The sequence below is a fragment of the Xyrauchen texanus genome, unplaced genomic scaffold, assembly GCF_025860055.1.
Source record: "Xyrauchen texanus isolate HMW12.3.18 unplaced genomic scaffold, RBS_HiC_50CHRs HiC_scaffold_692, whole genome shotgun sequence".
In the NCBI taxonomy this organism is placed as follows: domain Eukaryota; kingdom Metazoa; phylum Chordata; class Actinopteri; order Cypriniformes; family Catostomidae; genus Xyrauchen; species Xyrauchen texanus.
Genome location: NW_026266679.1, coordinates 1,707 through 24,823, shown reverse-complemented (window position 1 = coordinate 24,823; position 23,117 = coordinate 1,707). Strand labels below are relative to the sequence as shown.

Genomic DNA, 23,117 nt, shown 5'->3' with positions numbered 1-23,117 from the left:
GCTTTACACTGCATCTCATTCACCCATTCACACACCAATGACGGCAGAGCTGCCATGCAAGGTGCTAGCCTGCCATTGGGAGCAACTTGGGGTTCAGTGTCTTGCCCAAGGACACTTCGGCATGTGGAGTCATGTGGGCCGGGAATCAGACCACCAACCCTGCGATTAGTGGCCACCTGAGCCACAGCCGCCCTATACACTAGCCTTAAAGTTACAAATTTGCCTTAGTTCCCTTAGGAGGTAGCTGCCTATGTAGGCAGTAGACCACAAGGCAGCTTACAAGGATTTAGAACAGAGCTATTGTGTTGTGTGTCATCGTATTGTGCTCAAGACTATTGACAAAAAACAGCTTTCAAAAACTAAAACTTCACAACAGATTCAAAAGCAAATTTAAAGCATCCTCCTTTTGTGTCGGGAACTTTAAATGGACTGTCCGCAAGTAAACAGTCTTGACAGACATGAAGAAAAAAGACAGTGGCATTAATCTTGTAGTCTTTTTTCCGCTTGAGCAAAACAGAGTGAAGAGTACTTGGTCCACTTTCTCTTAACAAGAGCTGTTTCAGCAGAATAATTGCATGTCGTTTGAGCTGAAAAGTGCAATAATGAAAACAGGAGACTGAGATTGACAGGATGTGTTTTAGCTAATGATGTGTTGTTGTGTGAAACAATGACATGATGTTTTTTCAAAGTTGCGACACGCTGAATGTCTGTTTCGCAGTCACTGTGAACTCCGAACTCTTCTGTGTCATGGGAATACACATCAACCCATTTTTACTGGTTTAAACTTCCCCAGTAAGACATTTTAAAAATGATTTCTGCTTAACTTGAGAGAGAGGAATAGATGTCTCAAGAAAATGGCTTTGTAGCTGAAGGTTTGTGTGTTTTGCGAGAGCCGCAGGGATGAAGGTCTCCTCTGACAGTGTAGCTTCTGAGGAGCTGCCTCAGGCTGAAGGAGATGAATGTTCTCAGGTCTAACACTTTCTAATGGAGACTCTTCTCTGTCTGGATTATTCTGAATTTCCATAGAAACGAAAGTCTGGATCTAAAAAGTTTCTTCGTTATTTGTAAATAGATTTTAACCTGTTTATTAACAGACTAAATATACTAAATAGAATGAATTGTCTATCGATTTATCTAGCGATCTATCCAGCCCTCTATCGATCATCCAGTGCTCTATCGATATATCATCTATCCAGTGCTTTATTGATCTATCCAGCACTCTGTTGATATATCCAGTCCTCTATTGATATATCCATCTATCCAGCGCTCTATCAGTCTATCCAGCGCTCTGTCGGTCTATCCAGCGCTCTATCGATCTATCCAGCGCTCTATCGATCTATCCAGCTCTCTATCGATCTGTCAGCACTCTATCGGTCTATCCAGCGCTCTATCGATCTATCCAGCGCTCTATCGATCTGTCAGCACTCTATCGGTCTATCCAGCGCTCTATCGATCTGTCAGCACTCTATTGGTCTATCCAGCGCTCTATCGATCTGTCAGCGCTCTATCGATCTGTCAGCGCTCTATCGATCTATCCAGCGCTCTATCGATCTACCCAGCGCTCTATCTATCTATCCAGCTCTCTATCGATCTGTCAGCGCTCTATCGATCGATCCAGCGCTCTATCAGTCTATCCAGCGCTCTATCGATCTATCCAGCGCTCTAGCAATCTATCCAGCTCTCTAGCAATCTATCCAGCTCTAGCAATCTATCCAGCTCTCTATCGATCTGTCAGTGCTCTATCAGTCTATCCAGTGCGCTATCGATCTATCCAGTGCTTTATCAATCCATCCAGCGCTCTGTTGATATATCCAGTCCTCTATTGATATATCCACCTATCCAGCGCTCTATCAGTCTATCCAGTGCGCTATCGATCTATCCAGTGCTTTATCAATCCATCCAGCGCTCTGTTGATATATCCAGTCCTCTATTGATATATCCACCTATCCAGCGCTCTATCAGTCTATCCAGCGCTTTGTCGGTCTATCCAGCGCTCTATCGATCTATCCAGCGCTCTATCGATCTATCCAGCTCTCTATCGATCTGTCAGCGCTCTATCGATCTATCCAGCGCTCTATCAGTCTATCCAGCGCTCTGTCGGTCTATCCAGCGCTCTATCGGTCTATCCAGCGCTCTGTCGGTCTATCCAGCGCTCTGTCGGTCTATTCAGCGCTCTATCGGTCTATCCAGCGCTCTATCGATCTATCCAGCTCTCTATCGATCTGTCAGCGCTCTATCAGTCTATCCAGCGCTCTGTCGGTCTATCCAGCGCTCTATCGATCTATCCAGCGCTCTGTCGGTCTATCCAGCGCTCTATCGATCTATCCAGCGCTCTATCGATCTATCCAGCTCTCTATCGATCTGTCAGCGCTCTATCGGTCTATCCAGCGCTCTATCGGTCTATCCAGCGCTCTATCGATCTATCCAGCGCTCTGTCGATCTATCCAGCTCTCTATTGATTATCCAGTTCTCTATCAGTCTATCTAGCACTCTATCTGTCTATCTTGCTTTCTCTCTTTTGCTCTCGCTCTCCCTTGCTCTCTCTTTAGCTTTCTATCTATTTAGCTACAATAAATTTACACTCAAGAAAATAGAAATGTCATACATTATTTCATATTTGTGACATTGCAGTTAGCACACATGCGAATCCTCAGCCAGGCCCAAAAATGCCAACAACTTAAATTAGGTAATTTATTAAAAAATAAATATATTTTAAGTTGTCTGCAGACTGTTGGCTTCTACTTGGACCTAGTGATGCAGTCAGTATCAGCATTATACTAGCAAGTGTCCAATAGCTCAAAAGACGGTCATTCTGTGGGACTGATCACTTATTAGTCAAAGCGCGGGATTCTGAGCGTTTAAGACTAAATTACTCTAGGGGTTTTTACAAATGTCTTATGTTCTATCAATTCTTTCGAGAGATGTAAAACAACCTTTAAGACAATTTGCTTGGTCATCTCAACAGTGATTTGAGATTGCCAAAGTGTGATCTGAGCTGATTGTAGAGGGAAAAGCAGCCGTTCATTTATTTCTAATGATTGTCTTTTAACTACTTTTTAATCTCTACTGGACATGTAATAATTGCAGTAAGTGCTTCAATTGCTTTGCTAAATTGAATGAAAAGCGTTTGTGTAATTGCACTGATCTCCAGAGCTCTGTTAATTCTCCTGTTTGAAATGAAACTTGGAATCGGATTAACGTTCCGGTTTTTCTAATGGATTCTTCATTGAAAATTTGCTGCGTTTGTTTTCTTTTTTTCTTTTGCAGATTCGTACCTTGATAATGTGGTAATCCGCTTTGGATTTTTTTTCTGTAAGGAAACTCCTTTGGCTTGTAACTGCATATGAGCTAGTGCACATGCTTTGCCATTTTGCAAATCCAGGAAAGGTCTTAATGGAAAGTTTTACATAAAAATGGAAATTCAACTTTTGTGTTCTACAGAAGTAGTAAAGTCATACAAGTTTGCAATAGCAAGAGGATGAGTGAATGATCACTGAAATTTCATTTTTGGGTGACCTCTCTCTGGGTTTCTGGAAATTTCTAAATTAATCTTAACCCAGGATCGCATAAATGTCAAAAATAATTCTCCCTGAAGTAACCATTGTATGTTCACTTTGCTAACGGCCTTGTAGAACAGCCCTTCTTGAAGGTATTCTGTTGTTCACTTGCGTTTGAAACGACCTCTCCAGGAGCGTTCCTTTAAACGGCGCAAAATTGCCATTTGGAATCTGCCCCATATCGGAATACACTGGCGACTATCTAATCTCTCAAAGATTACCTCCCACTACTGGGCGCTCCATTGAATTCCCGAATTGAAAGCCAATGGCCTGCCTTCCCGTTGCCATGGAGACCAGAAGTAATGGTATTGGGCAGCCGACTCCTCTTTCCTGTGTGTAATGATGACAAAAGCTTTCCCGGGGCAGAGCTCGGAGATAACACACTTATCTCAGACCTCTCGTCTGCACCTCTCATCCTCTCCCTCTCCCTTAGGCTGTATTCCTCACCGAAGGCACTTTATTCCGCCACTAATAACACCCCTCTTTTCCCTCTCCTGGTGGCCGTGCTCCCCGGAGTCACCTTAAAGACCTGCGACATCACAGATCTGACAGAGCGTTTCCTGTTGCCGTCTCTTGATGATTGTGTCCCCTCCGTTTACCCACAGAGTTAGAATGCATAATGTGCTCGTTAAGAAATGCTAGCATGTGCATATGGACTGATGCTTAAATTCAACAAGGCTCATTTGTATTCAGTGCTGGTGAAGGCCAAGGCCAAATTAAATTGTTATATCAAGGCTGTCTGATTATAGGTTGTGAGAGCTTGTAGGAGATAGTGTTTAAATATTTATCTTTTACCCGACGAAGTGCTGCAGTATGTACTTTTATAGATGCGCTCTTATTGCAATGAAGTTAAACGTCGACAAATATACTTTAGTGTATAACCTTTCTCAATTACTTGTGATTGGCAATGATTTTTAAGTGCATTGCCATGTGAATATCTCCATATAGACCACCGTTACCAGAAGTAGTATGTAGAAAACATGGACTCCATTGTGGAATCTAGTCATAAAACAGCATTAAATACGACATATTTGGGCAAATAAGAATGTTTGTAAGAACTGTTAATTAAATAAAAATTGCGAAATGTCCTAGTGTGATAATTCAACTTAAAGTCTGTGATTTAATTAAACAAATATATAATCTTCAAGTGATGCACGGTTGAAAGATGACAGAGTGCAGATCACTCTGAGGTGTGCAGCACATGCAGACTATTTCTTTTTATATTTAAATCATAGCTTCATGGGGATTAACACAGAATGCCAAAATAAAAGCACCATTTAAATGGACGCATGTGTAAATTATCCTGGATATGTCCTGGGAAATTGTGCCTTGAAAAGAGTGGGAAGCAATTAAAAGGAAACGCAAAGAAAAAGGTTTGAGATGATCTGCTGCATTAAAATAACATTGTACAGTCATGGGAAATCACATTCTTCTGCCACAGGTTTAAGGAGCTCACATTTCTTACTTGTATAAAGTTCTGTGATGGATAGTTGTTTGTAAATGTTTTATTGGTTTTAATTAGAGGTCGACCGATTAATTGATTTTTTTGCATTTTTTACATAATCGGCATCGGCCAATATCCACGCATATCAAGCCGATTATTAGGCAGGCGCATCTGTGGGCAGCCTAGTGTTGTTGTGGAACACGTGTTCGACGCACACTGCCCCTAGAGTCATTTTCCAGCAGAGTGAGCAGACCTCATCCAGTGCCTAAGGAAGGAGTTAAGTTCCTTAGAAAACAGTAAGGATTAAATTTGTATAACTTCTTTAGATTTAATTAAAAACTTTTGATATTTTACTGCCAACTTCGAGAAAAAAACGCGACATGACATTCGGCTACTTTGGATATTGATAGCGTAGTTGAAGTTGCATTATCACAGCAGAAGGGTTGCTATCATGTCACAATAAGCAAGCAAGAATTTTGCAATTACAGACAGTGAATCTGAGACTTTTATTTGTTCTGTTTGTGTGTCTTATATTTGAGAGGGTTGTCACTCAATGCAGAGAAATAAGTAATACAAATATACCAACGCGCTATAGGCTAGTGAAGGACTGGCTTTGGTAAGCTCGGACGTTATCGCTTCTGCTGTCGGTACTGGAGAAATTAAGAAAATACATTCTTTATTGCTATAAAGAGAAAGTTATTTTATCTCGCCAGCCATTTCTATGTATAATAATAATATGAAACCATTTGCCTGTGATGCAATTTAGCTATTTGCAGTCAGAGAGAGAGAGAGAGAGAGAGAGAGAGATCACGCTCACGCGGTGCCACAGCGAGCACAAAACGAGCCCTGCTTAATTAGTGACAGAACTAAACATTCAGACATAGCCTGGTTTAGATCTGTGATTATTAGTCTGATTTTATATTTCGCCTTCCAAAGATTATAAAAAGAATATTTATACATAAGCCGCATTCTGTCTAGCACAACTTCCTTCCCTTCACAGCGGTGCACTGACATTTCTCCCTAAAACTCAAACGTAACGTCAGAATCAGCACGATCGGTGATTGTTGTAAAATGCAGTCTAGCTACTGTTGCTAAATTGCGGGACGCGTTTAATAATAAAAAGAGCGCAAGAGATTCCGTTCCCAAGGCGGCGCGCGCTCCGAAACACACCGCAACGAGACAAGCAAAGTATAGGCTATTTTGGGTTTCATGTGCGCGTCTAAACGATCAACTATACACACAAATATGTCTAAACGACCGGCTTGGAGATTCACTTAAACACAGTTTATGTCTTAAATGGACGTAGTTATGGAAATAGTTGGGAGAAAATATGCTGCATCAGGAGCCTATTAGACTCGGTCTTAAAGGGGAAGCGGTCTAATGAACATAAAGACGATTGAGACATTACTGCGAATCAAACAACAAAAGGCAAAGAGAAAATCACTTACAGCTCTTGAATGAATAACTTCTGCATTAATAAGCATTAATCCATCTATGATAAACTATGCAGTGTTATTTTACAATTGATTACTACATTTACATTTACATTTATGCATTTGGCAGACGCTTTTATCCAAAGCGACTTACAGTGCACTTATTACAGGGACAATCCCCCCGGAGCAACCTGGAGTTAAGTGCCTTGCTCAAGGACACAATGGTGGTGGCCGTGGGGTTCGAACCAGTGACCTTCTGATTAACAGCCCTGTGCTTTAGCCACTACGCCACCACCACTACTTACTAGATTATTAGATTTCTTTTTAGACTACACCTGAACAGTAATGTTAGTAGACCTTCCTGAAATTAAATCACTGTGCCTATATAATGTTTATATTTGTGTAATATATATATATATATATAAAACAAAAAGAACCGTTAAGAATACCGTTAAAGTACCGCATCGATAAGCAGTATCGGTAAGAGTAGTAATACCATTAAAACCTTAACGATACCCATCAATAGTTATTCCTGTGCTTCTCTTGGATGCTCTGAATATTGGATTACGTGTCTGGATTGCCCCTTAATTAAAGCTGCATTTGGATCTCAACCTTCGTGTCTCGGAGCAGTTCGTAACACCTGCTTTGTTTACTTAATATATTTGTTATACATTATTTATACAATATGTTTTTACATTATACATTTTTAATTTAAGTGTACAAGGGCAGATTGGTCAAGTGTTCAATAAATGTATTTGTTGAGAAATGTTGTCTATCTTAAGTAATTATTTGTGTTACATTTTATCTTTCAAATAAAAGGTTCAAATAAGAGGTTAAAAACAAGCACATATCGGCCAAATATCGGCCAAAATAAATCGGCAGCATTTATCGGCCATCGGCCGACCCGGATTTCAAAAGATCGGCATCGGCCTGAAAAAACCAATATCGGTCGACCTCTAGTTTTAATATTGCATTAGAGGCTACATAGAGGATAAGGAGATTGAAAATGAGTCGTTAGATGAGTTTAAAAATATCGTTTGTTGTTTCTTCATATCGACCATTATACTTCATATTGCTACTTTAGCTTTTCTTTCGTTTTCTATCTGTGGTTCTTTTTTTATTTGTTAGTTCACTATTTTGCTTTGTTAGTTTGACCTCTTAGTTTATAGGGTCCATTATTGTTTTCATGTCTTAATTGACTCTTTGTTTTGCTCTGTTTTGCTTTCTGTTGCTTTCGTTTACTTCCATTCGTACTTTTATTTCATTTATTGGTTCAATCTTTATTCATTTGTTGGTTCGATCTTTCTTACACTTTCTGTCACTCTTTTGTTTGATCTCACTCGTTCGTTATTTGCTCTTAATATTTAAATCTTTGCTACTTTTTGTACTCTTATCCACCCTGCACTTTTGTTGTTGTCATTGGTTCTTCATTTTTTTTTGTTGGATCGGCTATTTTATTTTTGTTTGTTTCTTTCTTCGTTCATAGTTATTTTTTCTTTCCTCATTTTGTATTTGGGGTGTAACGGTTTATTGTGACATGATGCATTTCGGTTAAAACTATTTGATGCTGCACATTGCGGAGATGGGAAGATATATATTTATTTATTCTTTTCTTATTTTAGCATATGATCCATCAATACACGCGATGTCCTATGCCTATGTAATGCAGGCAATACTATTTTAGACATACAATTTTAATTTAAAATGATTTGTAATCAGTGACTGTGTAAACAGGAATTATGTCGAACATAATTCAGTATTTTCAGTAAGCAGATTAGCTAATATGTCCATTTGGTGTCACCATTGCCCTGTTCTGGGCTGTTTTTAGTCCCAGTACGTGATGGATCGATTAGCACTTGTGCACTATTTTTATATTTAATTTTATCCCCTTTTCTCCCCAATGTGTAATGCCCAATTCCCACTACTTACTAAGTCCTTGTGGTGTCTTTCGGTTACTCCGTTCGGGTGGCGGAGGATAAGTCTCAGTTGCTTCCGCCCATCTTATCACATGGCTCGTTGTACATGACACCGCGGAGACTCAGCGGAGGCTCATGCTACTCTCCGCGATCCACACACAACTTGCCACACCGAGAGCGAGAACCACTAATCGCGACCTCGAGGAGGTTACCCCATGTGACTCTACCCTCCCTTGCAACCAGGCCAATTTGGTCGCTTAGTCACTCACCTAGTCCTAATGCCCCAGAGTAGTGATGGGACACTACACTGTAAAAAGGCACTGTCCTTCGGATGAGATGTTAAACTGAGGTCCTGACTCTATGGTCATTAATAATCCCAGGGCACTTCTCGTAAAGATTAGGGGTGTAACCCCGGTGTCCGGGTATTTGCAGTAAACGGCGCACCCTTTTTCATTCATATGTTTTGAACTCAGATCATTCCTTAAATATAACTTATAAACTTTATTTATGTTGAGGTTTCAATTTGTTTTATTATTTATCTCCGAGATGTTAACTTCTCTTTTATTGCTGCATCAGTTTTAATCAAGAACGATCAAACCTCAACTGGAATCACTCAGAAATGCAGGAGAACTTTTACAAACTGCAGACATGTCTAATCTCTGAGGTTGTTTGTGTTCATGCTTTGTTGTTTTCGGATGGTTTCGTAAATTTGTTCTAGAGAATCACACCGCTGTTGCTTTGATTTCGCCACCCACTCAGTGCTGCTGTTTCACCTTTATTTTTACTTGAACAAACGTCAAGAGGATGTAAAATAAGGACACTAAAACCTTTGTATGTTGTTTTCTCCCTTCAGAACACATTTGCTCCATAATCGCCTCCATGTTGAGGAACCTGAAAGCACAGCAGAGAGGTCGACTCCTCAGCAAGTTCACAGAGAACGACTGCGAGAAGGTAAAAATAAGACCGCTGATGATACAGCTTCATTATTTTCTGCTTCCAAAAATGGCGGGAGTGACAGAAGGTTTAGGAGAGTTCAGTGCCAGATGGGTTTAATGCAGAGTTTACTCTAAAAAGATTATACAGACTTTATTCGTAGGTCAGATGATGTTGTGGTCATTTATGAACACAATAATTTATGTGTTCATAAACACTATAAACATAAAATCATTTCATTTTACAAGCAAAAAATAATAGTAATTTTTAAGTTATTATTATTGTCAAAATAGTTTTATTTATTTTAAATTACAAACTGAACATGAAGGTATTTTTAAAAGAAACATAAAATGTATAATTCTTCAACTTTTAACCATTAACCAAAATAATTGTGCAAACTAAACATTCAAAAGTCTAAAATAAATGTTTCCTTCCAATTAAATGTTTTTTTTGGTTTGTTAATTCTTAATGTTCTTTTGTTCATTCATCGGTTCGTTGATCTTTTTTTTTTTTGTTTGTTCTTTATTTGGTAAGTCGTTTGTTCGTTGATAATTTTTTTAATTTGTTTGAACTTTATTTGGTAAGTCGTTTGTTCGTTGATTATTTGTTAGTTTGTTTGAACTTTATTTGGTAAGTCGTTTGTTCGTTGATTTTGTTAGTTTGTTTGATCTTTATTTGGTAAGTCGTTTGTTCGTTGATTATTTTTTTAGTTTGTTTGAACTTTATTTGGTAAGTCGTTTGTTCGTTGATAATTTTTTTTGTTTGTTTGATCTTTATTTGGTAAGTCGTTTTTTCTTGATAATTGTTTTAGTTGTTTGTTCGTTTATTTTTTGTTTGTTTGTTTGATCTTTATTTGGTAAGTCGTTTGTTCGTTGATTATTTGTTAGTTTGTTTGATCTTTATTTGGTAAGTTGTTTGTTCGTTGATTATTTGTTTGTTTGTTTGATCTTTATTTGGTAAGTCGTTTGTTCGTTGATTATTTGTTAGTTTATTTGATCTTTATTTGGTAAGTCGTTTTTTCGTTGATAATTTTTTTTTGTTTGTTTGATCTTTATTTGGTAAGTTGTTTTTTCTTGATAATTTTTTTAGTTGTTTGTTCATTTATTTTTTGTTTGTTTGATCTTTATTTGGTAAGTCGTTTGTTTGTTGATTATTTGTTAGTTTGTTTGATCTTTATTTGGTAAGTCGTTTGTTCGTTGATTATTTGTTTTTTTGTTTGATCTTTATTTGGCAAGTCGTTTGTTCGTTGATTTTTTTTTTTTGTTTGATCTTTATTTGTAAGTCGTTGTTGTTGATTTTTTGTTTTTGTTTGATCTTTATTTGGTAAGTCGTTTGTTGATTTTTTTTGTTTTTTCTTTGATCTTTATTTGGTAAGTCGTTTGTTCGTTGATTTTTTTTGTTTTTTGTTTGATCTTTATTTGGTAAGTCGTTTGTTCGTTGATTTTTTTTTTTTTTCTTTGATCTTTATTTGGTAAGTCGTTTGTTCGTTGATTTTTTTTTTTTTTTCTTTGATCTTTATTTGGCAAGTTGTTTGTTCGTTGATTTTTGTAGTTTTTTTTTGTTTGATCTTTATTTGGCAAGTCGTTTGTTCGTTGATTATTTGTTAGTTTGTTTGTTCTTTATTTGGCAAGTTGTTTGTTCGTTGATTTTTGTAGTTTTTTTTTTATCTTTATTTGGCAAGTCGTTTGTTCGTTGATTATAACTTTTTTTTGTTCTTTATTTGGTAAGTCTTATTATTTTTTTATCCTTCTGATCATTTGTTTTTATTGTTTGTATGTTATTTGGTATTTCAATTGTTCATTCTTATTTTTTCTGTTTGTTCTTCTGTAGATAATTTGTTCATGGTTTATCTTTATCGTTTGTTTTTCATTTGTTCTGTCTTTATTTGGTAGTTTGTTTGTTTGTTCATTGTTCTTTTGTTTTTTTCGTTTGTTTGTTCTTTATTCAGTAGGTCTAATTCCCAACCAGGGTAAGCATGTTCAAGGGGGTACCTGAAAAGAATTGGATTTTGCTATGTTGAACCTAACAAAATCACATGTATGGATTAAAATAAAAATTATAAAATTATAGATGGGTAAAAATATCGATTTTCCTTTCATTTGCGATCTTCATTTGAACAATAACAAATTTGGCCCGAGATCTTTTCACTGCACAGTAAACCTTTTGTTTGACTTGTCCCTTGTCCAAAGACAAGATCCACACAATCTGTTTGTCATTGAAAAATGCCTCTTAATACCCTTTCTGTTCTTTACAGTTTGTTGATCAAAAAGAAACATTAAACATTCTCTCCCGTTAAAATGCACTCACTATCTGAACTGTCGTCAGTAGTACCGTTATAGCTCAATGTAAGCACTTGTGTATTCTAAAAATGATGCATGTAAACAATAAACATTACATATAATATATGTATGCAATATAATATATCCAATTCCAATACATTATATTTATTGATGGAATACATTACATTTGTACTTTAAAAAAAAAAAAAGCTAAAATGTGACCTAAATTGAAAACCTAGTGATAAAATTAAATTTGTCAAATTTATATTTCATAATGTACCAAGTTAGAAGGTTCCCTGTATAATTAAAAGCATTAGCTGAGAGACCGTTTATTTCCCATGTAAGCTAAATGGACATTATTGCTAAAATATATCTGGAATATAATTGATAATTATCATTAATTATAATCAATATTAATAACAATGTTAAAGGATTTAGTCTTTGGTACACATCTTTCGTTTTGTGTTGCTGAAAGGGTCCTTCAGCCTTATTGATGGTGCTGTAGGGGTACAAAAAAGGTTGGGAAACACTACGGTAGGTCATTTGTTCGTTCTTTATTATTCCGTTGTTCATTCTTTATTCGGTAGTTCATTTGTTTGTTGTTTATTTTTTGGTTTGTTCTTTATTTCTTTTGGCTCATCATACTCAAGCATGCATTAAAACAATCCATGTTTTGACTGAAATATGTGTTTTATGGACTTCCACTGCCGTCTTTTTGTTATATGTCTCCTTTAGTCATGGTTAGGGGCCTCCACATGTCACCTGTGCAGACACGTGTGCCGTTTCACAGAGCTGCTATCGCTCAGCAGTCACTACTCTTAAAATAACCCTCACAGTCCTGCTGGGCTCTGCTTTATCACTCTGACAGCAGCACTGCATTATTGGTAGTTTCAGCAGCTGAAGGATATTGGCCATATGTGCATCAGATTGCCACAGTATGTCTGCACTAGACAGATAATGACGAATGTTTCTGTTTGTCTTTAAATAACACAACAAACCTTTACTGCATGAAGGCTTTAATGTCATTTGAGTTAATGCTGAAGTGTGTAATTTTATGTGCCTTTAAGACACTAAGTGGAATTGCAAACAATACTGATTGTTTTCAGGTTTCACAAACATTCCCCCTGTTGGCCATCGGCAGGAAAAAACAATGGTTTTGACCCAAACTCCTGTAATATAGTGCAAGATAACTGTTCATTTAAATTCAGCTATTTAATGCAGTTTATTTGCTATAATTTAGTTGGATTATTTATATCAGAAATATATTGGCCATCAGTCCACCTGCTCTCTAGATATCTGTATCAACATACACTGTTAAAATGCCCATATTTGTTGACCACTAAATAGATTTTATTTTAGCATATATTATGCTTGTTCTTTAAATTAAAAGATATATTACATATTTTGAATTTGCATCCTGAAACACACGTCCAATTGCGTGTGATGTTTCTTACTACTCTGAAATATTTTTGTATTTTTGTGTGGAGTGTTTGTTGCAGTTTTGTTGCATGTGTAACACGCGCTTATCCCCTCTTGTTCGCTCGCTCTCTGCAGGTGGACAGACTCATGGAGCTGCATTTTAAGTACCTGGATGCGGTTCAGCTCGCAGACAAGAGAATTGAAGGAGAGAAGCACGTAAGAACTACACACACACACACACACACACACACACACACACGCTGGATTGGAAGTATCTCTTCCATGAGGGCAGATCTGTGTGTGAAGATGAGAGCAGACCTACCACACTCAGACGTCACTGAGAGACCAGCAGGTCGGACACTCGACACAGTTTTACTGTGGGGTTCTGTTGCACTGCTCACCTTTACTGCAGAATACTCTTAAACGTTACACTGAGCAATGATTGCCCTCAGATTCACATCAGTCCCTGCTGGATCTAGAGTCCAATAATGCCGTAACTCCGGGGTTGAACCAGAGATCCATCAAGGCACTGCAAGAGGTTTATGGACAGATTTAGAACACGTATAGTATTTTCTTATTGATTTTTGGTAAGAATATTGATAGGAAGATTAAAGGAAATACACACTGATGCTGCTTGCAAAGAACACTTTGTATTTACTAAAGGAATAGTTCACCCAAAAACATTCTGTCATAATGCACTGAGAGTTGCTCTTTAACAGCATTCAACGTTCAAGCGAGAACTTGTGGTGTTTAGCGCTAAAGCTCATTCACATTGGCTTCAGCAGTCAAGCGAGAACTTGTGGTGTTTAGCGCTAAACCTCATTCATACTGGCTTCCACGTTCAAGCAAGAACTTGTGGTGTTTAGCGCTAAAGCTCATTCACATTGGCTTCAGCAGTCAAGCGAGAACTTGTGGTGTTTAGCGCTAAAGCTCATTCACATTGGCTTCCACGTTCAAGCGAGAACTTGTGGTGTTTAGCGCTAAACCTCATTCATACTGGCTTCCACGTTCAAGCAAGAACTTGTGGTGTTTAGCGCTAAAGCTCATTCACACTGGCTTCAGCAGTCAAGCTAGAACTTGTGGTGTTTAGCGCTAAAGCTCATTCACACTGGCTTCAGCAGTCAAGCAAGAACTTGTGGTGTTTAGTGCTAAAGCTCATTCACATTGGCTTCAGCAGTCAAGCAAGAACTTGTGGTGTTTAGTGCTAAAGCTCATTCACATTGGCTTCCACGTTCAAGCGAGAACTTGTGGTGTTTAGCGCTAAAGCTCATTCACATTGGCTTCCAGCAGTCAAGCGAGAACTTGTGGTGTTTAGCGGTAAAGCTCATTCACATTGGCTTCCACGTTCAAGCGAGAACTTGTGGTGTTTAGTGCTAAAGCTCATTCGTTCAAGCGAGAACTTGTGGTGTTTAGCGCTAAAGCTCATTCACAAAGACCTTTGTCAGTCATTCACAAGCCGAGAATGAAACACCAGCAAATTTAGCCATTTTTGTCAGATTTGAAATTACCTGAGAAGTGTTACTTTGATATGTTTGTCAATCTCAGTATTAGTCTAATTACTGACTAGTTCTTCATATGTCAAAAGTGAAATTAAAGATAAATATTCACAACTAAAAGTTTTGTTGAAAAAAAAAAAAAAAAGTGTTCTAAAAAAGTTACATAAAATATTTGTATATTTAAAATATTTACATAAAATATATTATTGTTATTGCAATAAGACTCCATAGTCTTTGTTTGTAGTCTGGAGCCCTGCTATGTAGCATATATGCTGTGCAGTTTGACAATTTGAAGTATGGTTTTTGTCTGTAGCATAAACAGTGCGGGACGGTTTACATGCTTAATTTGAATGCTTAGAAATAAGGGTTTGTAACAGATTATTACCAATATTAATAGTGATGTGTGCCTTCACTAACTGCACAAATTGGCAATTCTTCCCTTCTGAAGTAATTCAGCTGTTTAGTATTCTGACTCTGGGCTGTTTACAGTTGCCAAGCAACATTACAATCAAAGATCATTTGATGAATGGTGCAACCTGCCGCATTAATATAGAATTCAATTGATGTGCGGCTCTTCCAATCAGATTTAAGAGCCGTAAATATCAGTTTTCTAAGGTGTGGGGTCTCGGCCAGTGGTAATTAATGTGCAGATAATTAGAAGGCAGATATTAAAAGATGATGATAATTAGCAGGAAAGAGTCATTATTCTTTGTTATTTGGCTATTTTATTAACCAGCTACTATATGTGTATATGTATTTGTGGAGGTTGTGTTGGTGTGTGTGTGTGTGTGTGTGTGTGTGTGTGTGTTGAAGGGATATAGCTTTGTGTGTTATACTGTTTGTGTGCTCATGGGATATTGGCATGTGTATGTTGCGGATGTGAGCGGGGCACTGATGAAGAATCCTGCGGTGAGTTTCTAATTGATCCTAATGTGTTTGTGTGTGCATGTTAATGACATCAAAAGTTTTATGAAAGGATTCAGGTAGGGGCGGATGATAATATAGCTAAAAAAACAAAGATCTCTATATCAAGCAAAAAAATTAATCTTAGTTTAAAAAACTCTGTGGAGGGGTTTATTTTGCGATAATGACTGGCTGAATGTACATTGAATCTTTTAAGCTTAATAGTCAAAATATGAACGACTTCAGTCTTGACCAACACAAAATAGGTATCGTTTGAAAGCTTAGAAACTCTACTTTGTAAAGCATGCATGCATTATGACCGACACGTGTCTTGAAGTAGTGCGAGTAGTATGATTACACTGAAAATGCAACAAAAAGAAGTGTACTACAAGTATCCGGATGATGCACTTTATCCATATATTGCTCCGCCTTCTAAGGCTACGTTCAGACTGCAGTTAAATCAGATCTTTTCAGGCAGACTGTCCGCACTATTAATTGCAAGTGATCAAATCTGATTTGCGCATTCAGACATAACTAACCTATCTGCATGGGTTGCTTTGGTAACGACGTTGGCGTACACACGTGAAGATGCTTTCAAAACGGATGCATCATTTTGCTCTCCAATTAAGCGCCCTGTCCAGTCGCGGTGCAGAACTCCTCCGTCAGGAGACTGGTAAATATTGTGATGTTCCGCGCTGCAGTCGCCGATTTTTGACATCATCGTTGTATGTCGAATTAAGAGTGACGCAAAAGACCATTTGAAATCTGATTTGAGCAGCCAGAGCGTCCGGACTGAAACGCATCTGAAGAAATCAGATTTCAATCGATTTCCGATTTCATTAAAAACTCAGGATACAATCTGGGTATGCAAAAAAATCTGTTTTTTAGTGGCAGTCTGAACAAGGCCTATCACATCTCTTTGTAGGTGTGTGGATGTAAACCGGTTTCTTGTGAGTGTTTCTCCAAGGTTTCCTGTAACCCAGCCGTCCACCTCATTTCACTTTCTACTTTGTGTCTTCTTTGCCAGCCTATAAATCGTCTCTCTGTAGCAGTGACAGGAATATGACTCGGGAAATGTCTCCTCTAGTTTTCCTCCCGTCGACTGAATGCACCAGCTCCCCTCCAGATGGAACAGCGTTCCAAGCTTTCTCCGAGCACTATAAAAGTATATAACCCATAGCGGAGCCCTTATTTAAAAATGCCTCGGGGTGCTGTCACCGCGTGTTGGGCACCTGTCTCGCCTCCTTTTACCAGCTAATGACCACTACAAATTCTCATCAAATTGCATTTCCTAAACGCAGACCCCCATAAAAACCTACACCGCATTCTGTCTGCTCGTCTTTGTGTGCTTTTGTCTTTGCTTACTGCAGTGACATACTGTGAAAGTGTCATTTTGAAGGAAAAATGCTACCATAAAAACCTGTTTAGTGGTTAACTGTAAGTTACTTGAACATAGACGGTAAAACAAAAACAATAAGATTTAACAGAACTATGCTTTTCATATGACTTCAAATACTTTCAAAATTATATAAATTATAATTATACAAAGTATGAATTACCATATCATCATCAAGTATAAGCCTATGTTTAAAGCCTTCCCAGAAGTGTAATTATATTTAAATAGAATATCTGTCTGCTTTTAGTTGTGCATATTTGTATGCAGATTTCCATATATTATGTATATTTCTATTGCATTATTTTAGCATAACTCGTGTTATTTGTGGGAGATTTGTGTTTGTGTCAACACTGTGCACCAGGGTCAGAAATTAACGGGGGCTTGGGGCAAAAATGCTACTGAAAAGGACAAAAATACCCCCAAAATTAAAAATATGGCGGCAAAAATAGTCTTCTTTGTAAAATCTGATATATTTCTTGATGTTCTGTTTCAGGCCTAGGTGTGCATATTATTGCATTAAACACAAGTATTTGACTTCGCCCCTTAAAATCAAATTTGTGGGGCAAATATTGCCCCTTAAATGGGGAATGACGTGAGGAATCAAATGTTCCTTGACCTTTGACATATTAGAGGTTATTGTACTATAAAAAGATGCTGTAAGTTTCAGAACTCAAAAAGCAAAAAGATCATTTGTTGAACGCAAGCGGCCAAAACGACTCGTTCTCTACTTCGTCCACATTGTGATGTCACAATGCGTTTGATTCCGAGGGTCAGAATGAGGGTGGGGAAATGATCATGCTTGACCAATATATGCCTGTTTTAGGTGCAAAACTAAAAAACACTTGACTAATATTAAAAGGTAACCTCGAGGAACATTTTTAAATAATAAAAAGAGGCAAGTCATGACCCCTTTAATAGAACCGTTCATTTCGGACACTGCTGTGCACCATCGACAGATCACTTGTTTATTACCCATGCTTTATTGAAAGGCCATTTTGGAGGAACTTAAATTAATAATATGACCTTTTATTGTAGCACCTGTATTTTTGCAGTGGTCATTTGTAAAAAATTTTAAGTACAAAGCAAAATATAGTGTGTCTCGCTGTGCAGCTGTTTGGATGAACTCTTCTGGAAGTCTCTAAAGGATTTGTGCAGAAAGTGTTGGCGGGGTGTGCTCGGATTAATTTAGTCTCTGCGCGTCCCGTGAGACTGAATCACAGGTCTCGGCTCTGCTTTGTTCTGGCTGTCGTATTAACACCTGTGCCAGTCTGCCGGTTCTCAAACAGGAAGTGACTAAAAATCATACAACCCCCCCCAAGGTGCAGCCGCTTGTTATTTGCCGTGATGTAATTGACTTGCCAAAGGCTGTACCTCTGTAACGAGACTAGAATAACGTGTGCAAAAGATTGAGACCTCATACTCCGTCATCTGCAATGATGCATTGTCACATAGATGTGCTTTTGTGAACATTTTCTTCACTGCATTACTTGTCATGCTAACTAAAAAAATTAAATGACTAGTTTAACCCTTATATGGGATTTGTAAACGAGCCCTACTTTTGGTCCTCATGGTGATTTGTGACCGAAAAGATCAAAGGTGTAATTTAGTTTTTTGGATGATGATAATGATAACAAAGGTTCAGGTTGGGCAGATAAAGGAGGAAGTGGGTACCAGTTTCCACAGTTCACATATAACCTGCAATCGCTGTACAGCTTCACTCAAATAAACAGTCCGCTTTTCAGCTTCACGCAACACGAGACTCTCCCTCAGGGAACCGACACGAAGACTCTGGTCTGTCTGTCTCTCTCCTCTCTCTGTGAACTGGTCGTCTTTTATCTTCCCCGACTCTCACTGTGAACATAGAGATGGTAATTAGTCACAAGTCATCTCAGGTGGATGTCCTTTCCTCTCTCTCCCCAGATGGGTACTTGACCATGCCCTCACCTCCACACATTTCTTCTTCCCTGAAGTAATATCAATAAAACTGCACTTTTTTTGTGATGCTATTTTGATCTTATTTGCAAATGAATATGCAAATAAGTACAGTAAACTTTAGTACAGTAAAAACCTATTTTGAAACATGAAATATTAGAATGTGACGTATATTGGAGGCCCATTTCCATCATCCACTGAACAAAATATAAATAACATGACTTGAAAATCATGTTGGGATAATAATAGCCAGTAGATGGCAGCAGGGAGTCCTGAACAGTAAAGTGGTTTGCCGTGGCACTGCTACAGAATGAACTGTGATCAAGGTGAAGCCACATTTATAACTTAAAGCTGTGGGAAAATGTCTTTTGTTTCCGTAACTGAAAGATGCAGTGTTTTGTCTAGAAGGCGAGGCACCTGCATCTAAGTGTAAAGTGCGTGCGTGCGTGCGTGTATGCGGGGGGTGGGGGTGGGGGGGTGTCTGTAAGTGTGTGTGGGGTGTGTGTGTGTATGCTGTGTTGGTCTCACCAATTTACTTCTGTGTGTGTATTATGTTGTGTGTTCTGCCTCGTAGCTGTTTTAGTTTCAACCATTTATTTGTGTGTGTGTGTGTGTGTGTGTGTGTTTGCGGGTTCTGCATTGTGAGTGTGTTATTCTCTCACCCCCTCGTTTCTGAGTGTGTGTGTTTAGCATTTTGGCTGACGTATTAGTTTTATTTGACAAGATAAATCAACCAAAAATGCTCTGTGTTATAGTCTCACCAGTTCATTTGTGTGTTTTTGTGTGTGTGTGTGTGTGTGTGTTTTCTGCATTGTGGCTGATTTAAAAAATTAAACAATTAGGACAGATAAAAAAAATGCTCTATGTTATGGTTTTTCACAGTCTTTTTTCAATGGTTGGCCAATTTTGACCACAAAGACAAAAGGTGTCACTTTTTTTTAACGACCACTTGGACCTATCCGAATCATGCCCAATTGTTTTTATGTTCAGATGGCAAGTGGAGGAAAAGTCACCAAGTCTTGTCTTTTTATTATATCAGCAGAAGTGAAGATATGCATTGCATGCACACATGCGCGTACTTGCCAATGTTGTGGTTGTGTGCGCTAGTGGTGTGTATGGAGAGTCTAAACGGCACTGTTTCTTTACAATTAATATTATTTATAAATATTAGGATCACGTGAGCTCTACCGTCTTCTCTCCTATTGACTGTCGCTCCCGAAAGACGCTCTTCATTTGCCTAAATTTAAACATTTCACAAATTTGTTGCGTCGCTGAACACGCCCACATCCCAACGGTCGCCGTCACTCGTGTTGCCGGAAGTCGCCAGCTCTCATTGAAATGAATGAGATGAGGTTGTTTTGTCACTGCGTGTCGCTGGCAGTGTGAACGCAGCTTAACGCCAGGAGGAGAGACGTGTTGGTGGAATCGATCGCAACGGTTTCAGATTACCTCATGTCTCATTCCCAGGTTACACATTACAATAATAACGAACGTAAACAACTTATTTACGGTTATTATGTTTAAAAAAAATACATGTAGAAACATCACATTTTGCATGTTCGTCATAAGTTATTTTAAATAAAAATGTTTTTGCATGTTGGAGTTTTCGCCCTCCATTCTCGCACTCGCTCCGCACAGCCTGAAGGAATCCGCGCTGAAACGCGTGATTGTCTGCGCGAACCAGTTGCGCGACAGTATGCAAATATAGATTGACAGACAGGAAGGACATCCAATCATTACGTCCGGACCGAAAGCAATGATTGGTTGATTTTTATTTATTTATTTATTTATTTATTTATTTTTTATATATTCCTGTCCTTTCAAGATATATATATATATATATATATATATATATATATATATTTAATCATGTAATGTTATATATTATCATTATTAGTAATGTATTTTTACTTTGGGTGTTATGCTTTTGTCTGTTGTCTATTGACTAAAGTTTTAATGATGCTATTTGTCATTTTTATTTTCTGCCTTGGGACTACAGATGAAATTTAGCACTGTAGCTAATTCTGGGGCAGTCATCGACTGTCCATTGTCCCTGTCAAATAAACTACTAAATAAAAAATGTATAATTACTCCCATATGCAAGAAGTATTCTCATGCGACCCACTTTAGGTCGTGACCCACCAGTTGAGATATGCTGATCTAGATTAGTAAAGCTACGCTAATCAGTCATTTCAAGAACCTGTTCAAAAGAATAAATCGTTTGCAAGTCAGATATCAGTTCAATGATGATGCCACTATAATAGAGACGGGCGCGTAACGAGTCTGACATCAGAGTCTAGATATTGACCAATGCTCAACGTGTGAAGATGCACGTCAATGTACTAAACTCGTCTGTATATTGATTTTCTTGCTGATCAATATTGGATTAAATAGTATTGATCTAGTGTTGTCTAATGGGCATTTTACCATATTTGTCCGTCTGTGTTTCAGGATTTGGTGCGTCGTGGCGAGATCATCGATGATGTGATGGATGATGAGTTTTATCTGCGCAGGCTGGACGCTGGACTCTTTGTTTTACAGCTCATCTGTTACATCATGGTGGAGATCTGTAACGCTGGCATTTCACAAGTACGCACACTCAGCCCTGCAGATGTCAGAGAACATTTCATTGTTTAATTGCAACTGAATAGTTTAATTTGAATGGAACGTGTTTGTTGTTGCAGTTACAGCAGCGAGTGCATCAGATCCTCAACATCAGGGGAGGATCCGTCAAAGTAGTTCGTCATATAATGAGAGGTGAGATTACTTGTATGGGTCAACAGCCAGTGCTGATATCTAGAAAGCATGGTCACCAATGTCAAATATAATCCAGATATATTTAGTAAATTCTCAATATATACTTTTAATCAGAATATACAATTATATCTGAATATTGTTGTAAATTGGGATATATTTGTGCTGGTTTTGTTGACTATATAAAATTGAGCAACATGTGCTTTTATTGCGTGATTAAAATTGGAATCCAAATATCCATTTATAAATCCAAAAATATGGATTTAAATCTAAATATATAGTTTTAAATCTGAGTATAAAAATCCTGAATAATAGTTATGTTAAATCTAAATGTTTAAATGTATATCTAAATATAAATATAATTTAATGCTCAGACATATAAATACATTTTGGATTTAAAACTATATTCAGATTTGCGTCTATATATTCAGCATTTATAATGGTATATTTTTTACTTTAATAATTTACTATTACTGTATATACCAAGTGTGCCTCACAAAACGTCTCGATCACCCCCCCGGTGACTGGTCCTAGTATAGGTCATAAACCCCGCCTCCCCATGTTATTCATCGGGACGTGAGACCAACTAAACAATTCAATTACGCTTAACATATCTTTTTTCCAAAGATAGTTTCTGTCATTTACTGTCGTTTCTATCACGTTGATGTAATTTCAAGTGTTTGTTTTCAAAATAAGTTTGTTTTTAGTTATTTGATGCTATAAAAACAGTGCTGTGACATCATGATTGACAGCTGTGATTGACAGGTTCTCTGAACGAAGTAGTCACTGAAGCACCAACGGACTTTTTTTCAGGAGCTTCGGAGGACTGAAGAGATTGGAGCTTTTAAATTTAATATCTAAATTTCTATAATTAATTATTTCACACCGTCATAAGTCAAAAGTGCAGGGGCGTGTCCTTGCGATTGATTCAGCGAGAGTGAGGGCGGGGGCCTTGATTTCGCGGCTTTACTTCCTGCTCACTACTGCGCAGGTCTGGTCCCGAAATCGCAACTGCACAGACTCAAGTCCCAAGATGTCAGCGCCATATCGGGACACTTGCGGCTTCAGTTCTCACCAATGGAAAAGAGCGAAGGGGCGTCGTCCATCTTTATTTACAGTCTATGGTATATACAATTTAAAACTATATTTGGATTAAAACTACGTATTCAAGATTTAAAATGATAAATATTCGTATTTGCAACTATGTATTCAGGATTTAAACTGTATATTTAAATATGTAGGATTTAAACATTATATTCAGATTTCCAACTATGTTTTAAGGATTTTTAACAAACATATTCATGTACAGTTATATATATATATATATATATATTGTATATGTAACTATCTTACATACACAGATCAGCCACAACATTAAAACCACCTGCCTAATAGTGTGTAGGTCCTCCCACCAGCCCATCTGGCACCAACAATCATGCCGTAGTCCAAACCACTGAGGTCAAATTTTTTCTCTCCATTCTGATGGTTGATGTGAACTTTAACTGAAGCTCCTGACCAGTGTCTGCATGATTTTATGCACTGCACTGCTGCCACACGATTGGCTGATTAGATGATCACATGGGTGATTGTTGGTGCCAGATTGCTGATGATCTGGGATTTTAACGCACAACAGTCTCTAGAATTTACTCAGAATG

The 23,117-nt window shown here is 37.9% G+C and overlaps 1 protein-coding gene across 1 annotated transcript; it reads left to right on the top strand.

The window, feature by feature from the left end:
- Window positions 1–3,859: 3,859 nt before the first annotated feature.
- Window positions 3,860–21,465, top strand: LOC127642558 (beta-catenin-like protein 1; the record flags this gene model as incomplete). Its single annotated transcript, XM_052125193.1, has 5 exons — window positions 3,860–4,163; window positions 9,204–9,301; window positions 13,117–13,197; window positions 21,160–21,297; window positions 21,393–21,465. Coding segments are annotated over exons 1-5 (694 nt in total), but the record flags the coding sequence as incomplete, so codon positions are not given.
- Between the last annotated feature and the right edge of the window lie 1,652 nt (window positions 21,466–23,117).